The sequence below is a fragment of the Branchiostoma floridae genome, chromosome 2 (genome assembly GCF_000003815.2).
Source record: "Branchiostoma floridae strain S238N-H82 chromosome 2, Bfl_VNyyK, whole genome shotgun sequence".
In the NCBI taxonomy this organism is placed as follows: domain Eukaryota; kingdom Metazoa; phylum Chordata; class Leptocardii; order Amphioxiformes; family Branchiostomatidae; genus Branchiostoma; species Branchiostoma floridae.
Window position 1 is genome coordinate 12724926 of NC_049980.1, and position 11893 is coordinate 12736818.

Genomic DNA, 11893 nt, shown 5'->3' on the forward strand with positions numbered 1-11893 from the left:
TGTCTAGTTAAATTGCTCACGGTCTCACAGCGACTCCTAGTGATCAGAAAGTAAAGTGCAGATCTTTGTTTACTTTGGGCAGAGAAAACTTGAATTTGATTGGCTAACGCATGATGTTGTTAAAATCATTAGACAAAGCTAACCAATAGCTGACGGATGGATTTGATAGACAGAGGCATGACGCTACATTTGTCAACATGGTACGTCTGTACCAATGAGAATGCTTAAGGCATTATTAAATCGACCAATCACAGATAAACTAAAATATTTCCGCTTGAAATAATGGTAATAATTTTGTTCGCAAGGAGACGCTTCAGTATCAGAGTGCCAATGTACTGTACAGCTATTATTGTCATTTGAGCTAATTTTACTGATGACAGCAAAATTGCTTTTCACCGCACTTTGAAAAATGAACTGTCATTATGGGCTCTAAATTTCAAAGAGCACTTGTCTTGTTTTTTTGCCCACCTTGTTTTTTTGTAAGCTTGCATTAATTTGAAGTGTGCCGAGGCTGTCATCCATACATTACCATTCACTTGCTGTGGCCTTCTTGCTATAACTGTTAGGCCAGACCGTGCAAGAAAATAATTCTGCATGTGGTTGCCAATATTACCATCCTAATTTCATCAGCGTATTTATGTAATAAAAAAAAGTAGCATTTAGACAATTTTTGTACATTTGCCTCATTTATGGACGTACATGTATGAGGAATACAAACTCTTTCACATTTGAAAGACAAAGACACTGCCACAGAAATATGTATTAAACTCCTTGATATTTCATGCACCTTTCTCACGCGGCGGCCATGATAGATCGAAGAAGAGGTCAATGAGGCAAACAGACAAAACTTATTTCTAAAATCAGGTCCCATTTAGTTTTCCCCCAAACCACACAAATTTTCATGATATAAGATAGAATAATAAATATTACAAGAAGTGTTATGCACCGAAAGATGTAGCAATTTAAAGTAGTGTAGACTGACCCCATAGTCCATTAAGAGATGCAAAATAAAAACATAATAATGCAAATTTTTAACGAATTTGCAGCCATTCACTTATTGCTCGATTTCCTAATTGGCAGGCTACCATTGGTCGAACTGCTAATTATGATGGACAGCCTTTTGTTTGCCACATTGAACTCGTTTTAGATCTATCATGGCCGCCGCGTGAGAAAGGTGTATTGGCAATATCTTATTATACATGACATATTTAAAATGTACAATCTACATGTATCAGTACTTAGTTTGATATGCAACTTTTTTTTTAAATAATGAGTTGTCCACACAAGCCCTCTGAGCCTTATCCGTTGTTAACTCTAGTTGACATTGACTTTACATACAAGAAGACTTATTAAGTAATAACATACCCCCAATTGTGTTGTTGTTTTGCTTTTAAGACCTGTTGATAACTATATGATACTGTTCATAATACAATTATGTACTTTTGAATTCTTAATCACACTGCATTTGTCTTCATATCAGGTCTTTCTTTAGCCCCTGTCACTCATTCAAAACCTTCCCACAACTTTGTATGCTCCCCAAAGTAACGAATAACACATTGGAGATTTCAATCGCAAGATCTACAGAACATATGCCTTTTACCTGTGCCAAATTTCAACTCATTCGATTAAGCATGAGGCTGTTGTAAAACCACTTGCACTTCACAATCTCATAGCTCTAGTTCATTCCTCTGATTGCATCCAAACAGACTTTCCGAACATTGATTTGTCAACATCTTCAGTAGGTTGGAACAGATCTTTCAACAAATCTTTCAACTGCCAACCACGTACACACAGATAACCTCAGTTACCACTAACTCACAACCACGGTACAAATTGTATGCGTGACAGGGACTTAAGAGAGAAATCTCCCCTATGACTGCTCTCCTTCAGCTTTAGTCTCAGACTGTTGCTGGGATGTGGAGGAAGGTGGTGAGGGCTGCTGATCTCCAGGCACGGCCTGCAGTCTCTCTAGTAGCTTGTCTATCTGTAAACAAGATGATTACATGTAATGAACATCTTAACCTGATTCATATTGTTAATTGGTTGGTGTCATGTTCTGTTGGGACATCCTGACTTAGTGGTGTTACCACTGCTTTACTTTAGATTTGTTTGTGTTGAGTTTACAATTTCTTCTGTTAGTTTAATCAATCTTTGAAAGGACTTGATTTGGGGCTTCTGATGGGGAAAGGATGTTTTTGTGATTAAAATAATTTTATGGTACAATAGAGATACATTGAAAATGCATATTTTCTGTGTTATAATTTCTGCCTTTACCTTAACTGGCTGTAAGAATAAAACCATCACCAAGATTTCAAGATTCACTGTTTGCTGTTGACAAGGGTTGACTCCATGGCAAAACTGAAACATATATGTACAGAACTGACATACCGTTACAAACCAGAAGGCAGGGCGGTACACCAGTCTTGAGAGAAAGCCCATCTGACTGTCTGGAGACAACACATGCAGGTGGAGGTGGTCAATGCTGTTGAAGGGAGGCCAGTGAAAGCCCAGTCTAGATAGGTACACAAGGAGTTAACATCATTCAAGATGTCCTTAATAAGATACAAACAAATGGATGAAAACAACAAGTTAGGAATACAATGAAAGTTCACTAGTACCACTTCATTTTTAGTGCAAATTCAAGATTTGAGCTAAAGATAATGATGTCAAAATAATGTTTCAGCATCATTGTTTTTTGTATCATATCCACTGTATACATGCACAAATTGAAATACTAGCACAAGACAGCCAAATCTGACCTCTTATCCTCCATGTTCCCTCCCTGCTCCTGTAGAACCTTGTTCCCAACCTCAGCCAGGGACTCAACTGGAGTTGAACAATAGTAAAACAGTAAATTAGAAACTCATGGCATAATCACTTCTGTGAATTAAGGTACTCGTATTGGTTTTGGACTGTCTTTGTTAACTTGTATATGTGAGCTGCTTCACCAAAACCTGCTATCTGACCAAATATCCATCGAATAGTGATGATGTTTACTTACTTTAAAGAGTTATTGTATATCATTTTGAAAAAATCAAACTCGATAGGCTAATTACTAGATTTGACACTAAGAATTACATTTTTCACAAATTTATCAAACTCAACGGTTCTTTGTAGCTCGAATGTAGCTTTGTGCACCCACCTAAGGGTATATCTTTATTAGTTAGTGTAGCTGGGTTCCCCATGTGTTCCTTGGGGATGATCAGGTAATGGTGTGCAGCTGCAGGGCTTCGGTCTCGGAATGCCACAAATCTCTCATCCTGAAAAGTGAAGAAGAGTTAGCCTGGCTGACAGACTGTTTCCAGGGCCTACACAAGCCAGCTCCTTGGCTCTGGGGCCAACATACCCCAGGGAATTTTCCCACTCTGACAGGACAGTACGTTAGGGTCAAATTTCCGAACCGGGCCCGGTCAAGGTATATGTGAAGCGTTTTTCTGTCATTTGTATAATACATTGTACTTTTCATTCCTGCAAACAGCCCATTGAGGCCCTGATTTGGAACTGTGACCCTATAGCACCTTAAATTTTCCTTGGTTGCATTTTGGTCCGAGAGCCAAGGACCCGGCCTGTGTAGGCCCTGGAAACAGCCTGGCATCCAGGTTAAGAAGGGTCGGCATGTCATAGGGTCTGTGGAAGCAATCTTTTTCTATAAGATCTAAAAGTAAGGTTGCTTCTTTCATCTTTTCTTTGTTTTATCTTGTTAAAGCCTTAGCCTATTGGCCAGGCGGGGTTTGTTGTATGAATGCTTATTCGTATAAGCCTTCTCACATTATTTAGGATGCATGTGCGGCGACAGGAATTCTAGGTAATATGTCAAACGGTAATGCACACATAAAGTAAACAAGACCCGTCTGGACGTTGTTATAATGCAAATCGAAACAATGGTCAAGACAAGGACTGTTTACTTTTTGTGTGCCTAATAATAATACCCTTTGACATATTACCTAGAATTCCTGTCGCCGAACATGGGTCCTTACTAATGTGAGAAGGCTTAAACTTGAATTGAGGCAACTGTCACAGTTGAAAATCCCGGAAACCGTACCATAAAATTTCAATAACATACGACATGACACAGTATTTATGGGTAACGCCCCCCTCCCCCTTCAATCAGAGGTCAGTCGACAAAATAATATATCGTCATATGCAGTGTGCAAGTAACATCGAGTACATGTTTTACGCTATTGCTGATATGGGATGCTCTATATTGTCATGATGTACCTCATGAAGCAGCGTTGTCTTGGGCTCTTCTCCACGGGCAATGGTGCAAAAGATGCACCGTCTGGCCATGTTGTTACATGCAGTCTGGAATATTGCATGTTCAGATAAAACCGCAAGAGGGCGCTCATGTACTGAGCGGCAACGTTGCTTGGTTGGCGTCAATGGATGGCTCTGGTGCAGAGCGAGGCATACAGGTTTAGTATTTAGGCGTTCACAGATAGGAGGGTTTCTCGATAAAACCTCATTGATTGCACATAGGTTCTATGACGAACAATAAGACGTTGCAAACTGTACTTCCGATTACATTACGTTACATTTTCTTATTTTGTTGGTGCAGTAAAACTACTAAAAGCCAGTTATTAAAATTGCACAACGGATAACCACAGACCTCTGTTAATTGCACGGAATCCAAAACTTTTAAACCAGCTCGTCCAGCTGGATAACATTAATGCACCATCTGGATAATTGCACGAAATACGCTGGCAAATGGAGCGGCGTGCAATTAAACGTCTTCTACTGTACTATATTTCCAGCCGTTATTTTGACCCATTTTCTCTTTATCTATACAATAACACACAAGTCTTAATCAGGAAAACGCGTCACACAGTATTCTCTAGATAGCGCTTGACATTGTGTTCTATATTTGCAAATTTTATGTTTGGTCGTGATACATAGAAAAAATGATGAACGAATGATGAAAACAATTTCCACCCCATCTTTGTTGCATCTCTAGGTCATCAACCTCTTAAAATGTCAGAACAACTGTAGATATTATCATTAATATTTCAACATACGTTTCATTCAAAAAAGTGTAATTATTCTAGATTAAATGTAGCCTTTTTTTGCACGATGATTTATTCATCCGTGCCATTGCAAAATAGCACTACAACGTTAACGTTATTCTTTGTGGCATTAGAATTCTCTTGGAATTCATATATGTATGACATAGTTCAGGGGGAAGCTCTAAGCTTTAACCCACTTTTATTTGGTTCTGCCTGAAAAATACGATCATTAAGTTGTAGCAATAGGCCACAGCAAGTAAATATTATGGATAACAACAACGCGCTCTGTCTTCGTCTGATTTCAGAATAGTTAATCTATAATAATGCAATCAAATACAATCGAGTGAACCTTATAATACTGTAAGCCTTGAAATGTTCGCGGTGGTTTTATTTTCGCGCGGCTTTTAATGGTACCTCTCCACCACGAAATTATGACATCGTGAATATGAATATGAACTACTGTACAGTTTTGTTTCGAAAGCGAAATTAGAACACATACATACATACAGCGAAAAACTTCATTTACTCTCCTACCGCAAAAATGAATAAATTACCGGTATTTCAGGTGCCCGGTGTTTCCTTCAGGCGGCCTTTGTAATTGTAACACCCATATAGCTTACATCTTGGCTGACAGACGAAGTAAAGTAAATTTGTTCTGTTGGGTTTGTTTTCAGTACAGGATCTTCCAAGAATTGCTTGTTTTTTCACGGGCCCCTTTCCCTTCCTAATCAGTTATTTATTTTACTTCTTAACATAAATTATTTCCATCTATGCAGTCCCCCGTTAATGCGTCAAATAACCTATTGCCAAGCATACACAAATCTTTCATACCCGCCTAATACTAGTACTACAGTATATCAGTTCGCCCGTTAAGCTCTCCACTGATCTTGACGAAAACAACTAGACGGTGTTCAGGTGTGGCCTACTCCTTGGTACCGCCACATCCGATCGCTGTCACTGTCCGTACGTGGACACGTGAAGATGCTACACGTCAAACACCTAATGTGACAAGCTGAACATTGTCCTTGTATTCAGCGTTTCCATAATGCCCACTCTATCCTTTGCGTGCTGTTTATTCAGGCCTTAAGTCCCCGTGACGTATTGTTTCTTTGTCTCTACCTGGTGCAGTCTGTGTAGTATCAATGGCCGGTCTGTGCCCCGTACCAGCTCGATCACGTTCCAATAGGCTGATAGCCCCAATGTGAAACACAGGTGATACGGGCTGAACAAATTCAGCACCAGGTTCGCGTCACAAATGCGGGAAATATAACTGTTGTGCAAATGTTCATATCATTCTAATTAGTATACAATCATATCTAAGGGTGAAAAGCCACATTGAATTCCAGTCAAAATGTTGATTTAAGTAAATTCATGTTGTGTCCTACAAGGGATAAGCATATACTGTACATTTTGTGCATCAATACAAGAAAATGTGCTTTGATAAAATATTTTTCTTTTTCTTTTGCTTGTGATCAACATGGACCGTACAATCAATGATTTCCACACTCCAGACACAGTGTGTGAAATCGGGTTATGAAATCATTTAACAGCAATCGTTCTCTAGATGAGAAATATATACATATTTATGGTCTATGGCTACAAAACAAACGATTCATTTTACCGCGCCCGGTGTCATTTGGGTCGGTGTAGAATATCGTATTTCTCGGTACCTGGTTTCCTTTGCCGCAAACATGGCGGAGATTTAACTTCAACCCACGCTACCGGGGAGGAACGCCAGCCTTGCCGTGAAGTTGAGAGGTAAGAAATACCATACATCTACGCATAGACGTCACTGTGTTGAAGAAAACGCGGAAAATCCCAGGTATGCCGTCGCTATATTACACGGAAGGTGTGCAGTGTACGTAGCGTCACGCTACGTGTGATTGGACCAAGCAGCGATCTGCGTACCTTAGAAAATTTCCTTCCTTGTTTCGGGTTTGACATTACATGTTCCACCTTGGACGTCACACGAGCGGAAAATTTGTTATAGACATATAGTTGTATTGAATACCTTCTTGTGTCTGCACCTCATCAAGTAGAGCTATTTTATGGGTTATAATTTGTATGCATGTTACCTTGGAAACTGATTTCGAAAGCGCACTAAAAATGGCGGGCTCCAAGCTTCCATAAGCAACTGGTGTGATGTGTGACATTCACCTGGCGGTTTTACTCACAGGCAGACTAAGTCAATTTCACGATCTATAAAAAGAAATGGTTGAGGAAATAGATTGTGTATGGTGCCTCCTAGAAGCCGGGTTTTCTTCGGGGAGGGGATGAGGGTAGATTACAATGCGTAGCTTGTAGAAGGAAGAGAATATGGGTGACTTTATGACGCAGTCTTAGCAACAGGCTTACCATATGGTTACAGACTGTGCACACGCACTAAGCCTGGTAAGACTACACTATAGGACCATAACTGCCTCAGGGCAGAGATGAACTTTCCTCCCCCCATGCCGCAACACATGTTAAAACAAAATTAAACTGCTCTTTTCCCCACCTTGGCAGTAACAGATTTTCACTAAGTAAAAGAGGCTGAAAACTGCCATGTTCATAATCTTTAGGATCTAGAATCAGCCATAGGAACCAGCGTGTTCCTTTCTACCCCCGGTATGTTGATCAACATGTATAAGCGGAAAGTCGCTTCCCGTTTCTAAAATCGTGATGTTTACAGTCAAGTGTGCTTGAACTCACCTGAGCATGTCCTGAAATGCAAGGTGGGCTTCTCTTTCATGTTTTCAACTGTCCACGCTATAAACTTTATTCCCTTGACTTGGTAGACAACACACAGCTAGGCATGAATATCAAAAGTAACTTGAATGAGAAAAGACTACATAAACACAAGGACGTTATCTCATATAATGTCCTTGATAAACACCGTTGCAGTTGTGTTTCTTGTATTCATGATCACTCATCGTTTCTTGTTTGTTTGCCATGGTATTACTGATGTAAGAATTTTCATAATGTTGGTTACAGAACTACATCATTTAGTCAAAGTGTAAAAAAAACAAGGGCAATAAAAGAGACAAAGTAAGGTGGTACCAATATTTGACGTGCTCTGTTCCAAACGATAGTTGTACAAAACGCGTAAGCAGCCGTAAATTAATTTTAATCAGTTAATACGGAACTATTATCGAAATGAAAGAAAACACGGGTTAGAAATTTAAAAAATAAAACGTGTTAACCCGTGTTTGTTCGCCCATAAATGACACACTTCATTATCAATCATTCTACTGTATGAAAGTGAAACCAGAAGCTGCCATGTACTACGCACGAACTTGATTCCCCATGCGATTTCCCACCGGGAAGAACAAGGCCATATTGTGTCCCCTGTGTATAATCAATTACACAATATTCTAACCCGAGCTAAAGATTAGCCCTTCCTGGGCCACCAAATTAATATAACATTCACCGACGCGCCGAAACCAAAATAATATTGCAGTTCCGTAAGCCACATACTTCTGATCAAACGATTTTGCGAAGTTTCTAGCCAAAACAAGTTGCAATGAAGCGTACTTTCACCAGTAACCAAGTTGGTAACCATGGTAGATATGGTTATAAATAATGCAGAGGCATCAGACCTCCCACTACAGCTATTGTTCTCTTGTCACATCCAGTTGGACTTCTGACGTTTACTGACTGCAGTATGATTTCCCTCGGGGCCAGTGCTATGGTTTCTTACATCTTTGAGAAAACTAATTTTAGATCGTCTTGTCTTATTCAAATGAACAATGTCGTAATATCAACAAACCTTTCGATTTTTATTACACATGTTTCTCATACATCTATATGATCTGTAATCAAAATGAACATCGTCAAGCAGATACTTGGTGGAAGATAATAGCGTGATTGACTACCATGATATCTAGTGACTACCATGCATTTCTAACGCGGCCAGCAAACCTATCGACAATGAGATAAGCCCCCCCCTCTCCTACCAGAAAACGTTACAATCGTCCACCTAACACCTGCTTGGAAATTATCAACATTTAGTTCATAAGAGCGGAACAAGAATGGCCGTGGGTTAGCCTCATTGACAGGCATGGATGTGTGTTTGTATATGTGTGTTTGTATATGTGTGTTTGTATATGTGTGTTTGCATATAGGTCGGGCTTTTGAAGGGATCATAACGTTATGTGCTGTTTTCTGTTTTTATGGGACCAACCCATATGTCTGCTAGCAACAGAAAAAAGACAGCGCGAAGTTCTTTGTGGGGGAAGAATTTCTCACAAAATGAAACTAGTGACCAAAACTATGTTGCCGCAGATCGATAAAATACACACACACACTAGAGAACAAAATCGCTCCCGTCTTTTCATACATACCTCTGGCTTACATGTCACTACTGAACAATCAAAGGTCCCGCAGAAATGCAATACGTGTTTACACAAGCCAAAAGCAGATATTTACATAGCATCGACATTGTTCAGTACAGGCTTGAATAAGCCATACTTGTATAGGGTATAGTCACAGATATAGGCCCAGTGCTATTCACGTACAAAACCCCACGGGGCTTAAAGGTATTCTGGTTAGCAGTTACTGTGTTAGGTACTCGTACACCGGTGCACGACGGAAAAGGTTTCCTTGTTTATTGTGCCACTAGAATCGCCTTTCCTTATTAGTAACTTTTTGGTCATAAAAGTATCTTCGTTTTTGCTTGTTTGTTTATTTTGATGCCTTTTCCATTATTTGGTCGTCCCTCTATTTTAGCGCCTGTCACTCATAGCCAACCATAGCCTCCCGACTTTCTCAGCAGACCATGGTTGGGAACAATGTCACCCGTGGGTAGAGGTTGGTTGGGGAGGTTGCCTACTAGTCTGTGCTAATCGACTATAAAATACTAGTGATTTTGACTAAAAGGAAGTCGGAAAAATATTCCGCTGAAATGCGAGCAGAGGAGCAACCGGGAGCTAGTACAGGAATCAGGATGGATTCCAGGCTACTCCCAACCCAGGGTCTGTTGGGGAGTGGTCGTGAGGGAAGCTGTGGAACGGTCCTGTATGTATGACAGGGGCTCACACATGCATGTATACTTCAAGCCTTGCAACGTTCCAATCAAAGATTCCGATGTAGATAAGATTTGGGAAGAATAGGAAAGAAAAAGCCACAAGCCCATTCTCCTTAACCCAGTTGTCAGTAAAATCTAGTATTCTATATGGAGAATTAATGTGATAGCAACCTCTTTATCACATTAATTCTCCAAAGAGAGATCCAGGATTCTTATATGGAGAATTAATGTGATAGCAACCCCTTTATCACATTAATTCTCCATAGAGATATCCAGGATTCTTCTACTGGAGAATTAATGTGATAGCAACCCCTTTATAACATTAATTCTCCAAAGAGAGATCCAGGATTCTTATATGGAGAATTAATGTGATAGCAACCCCTTTATCACATTAATTCTCCATAGAGATATCCAGGATTCTTCTACTGGAGAATTAATGTGATAGCAACCCCTTTATAACATTAATTCTCCAAAGAGAGATCCAGGATTCTTATATGGAGAATTAATGTGATAGCAACCCCTTTATCACATATACCTCATATATGATATATGGGTACATATACATATACCACTGTTTGCCCTTGCCCTATAGCCATGACTCTAGGTGTAGAGGAGAAACTAGTTTATAAGGGTGGCACCAATATGGAAGCGATGAGTCACGTTGAGTGTAGTTACCAACTTTGTTTTAAAATGATGCCAGTCTATCACATTAAACGAGTGTCACTTTTTATTCACCAGTGCACTTATTGAATACATGAATGCCTTGTTGGCTATGATACCATGTTTTGTCGTGTCAATTCTTGTTTACAATGTTTATGGTGCCTATTTTGACAATGTGGCCAACTTGCTTTTGTACCCATCTTTTTTTCGCCCTATCTCGCTATTTTTGCAGTCTGCTAAGGGTGTCTTACATAAAATTTCCTTTCTGTAAAAATGAGAAGTTAACTGCATGTGTTCCGACTCTATCGGTCTTCTTGAGTCTCAGTACTAGTATATAAATTACCAACGTCTCCACGGCCTACCCTGGGAGCCAGACAGAAACGGGTAGCTAGCGAGATTTGTTCGCGAGTTTTGTTCAGCCCGCCGACCTCACATTAGCGCTCCGGGGAGTTTCAGCCCGGAGGAGTTATCGCTACCCTCTTCCTAATCGGGCTTAAACTCCCCGGGGCGCTAATAGGAGCTCGGCGGGCCTAATTGTCTTGGGCTACCAAATAACTGTCCTAGCCTGCCCGATCTCGGATGGCCCCCAGGGTACCACGGCCTAGCAATCTGGATCCAATTCCATGGATCTGCGGGCCTGAGTTCGATCCCAGGGTCGGCTCGGTTCGGCTCGGACATGTTGTAAGACTTGTAAGAGATTGCTTTAGTCTTTCGGAAGGGACCCCGACCTAAAATGGAACTACCTTGTTCCTACCTGGCCTGACGAACTCTAAGAGTTCTCTATGATGATAAAAGCTCCTTGGACAAACCCAGATGACTTTCTATGCCAATTAAATGTTTTTGTCCCATCCCGCGGTGTTGGGGGAGTACCCTGTGACGTCTTTTCCGGTCTCATGTTCCCAAAATAGGGGGCGCTTCGTCAGTTTTCTCCAAAACAAGGACGTTATATAACCAACTGAAGTATATGTACGTAACATTCATAAAGTTTTTCCCCAAATAAAGGACATTATGTAACACCAAAATGTAACGTGTCTGGCGTTTAATTCCGTAAACGATTGCATGCTGCGAACTGGTGACGGTAACCACATGCTGATGCGAACAGGCCTTTATCACAACTTTGTCAAATTAATTCACCAGTAGGAGAACCGTGGATCTCTATTTGGAGAAATAATGTGATAAGGGGGTTGCTATCACATTAATTTCTCCAGTAAGAATCGTGGATCTCTTT

General features: G+C 40.3%; 2 protein-coding genes across 2 annotated transcripts in view; one reads left to right on the forward strand and one right to left on the reverse strand.

Moving 5' to 3' along the window:
* Nucleotides 1-1202: 1202 nt before the first annotated feature.
* On the reverse strand, nt 1203-4401 carry LOC118409413 (histidine triad nucleotide-binding protein 3-like). The gene is made up of 5 exons (XM_035810429.1): nt 4219-4401; nt 3143-3260; nt 2760-2826; nt 2389-2512; nt 1203-1984 (listed from the first exon to the last, which is right to left on the reverse strand). Exons 1-5 carry the CDS (start codon nt 4285-4287, stop codon nt 1871-1873), a joined length of 492 nt encoding a protein of 163 aa, XP_035666322.1. The 5' UTR covers nt 4288-4401; the 3' UTR covers nt 1203-1870.
* Nucleotides 4402-6623: 2222 nt separating this feature from the next.
* The window catches only part of LOC118409406 (choline transporter-like protein 1), an 18623-nt gene continuing 13353 nt past the window's right edge, over nt 6624-11893 (forward strand). The window contains exon 1 of the mRNA XM_035810417.1: nt 6624-6758. The gene's annotated coding sequence lies outside the window, so the exon portion shown is untranslated. The remainder of the gene's footprint in view (nt 6759-11893) is intronic.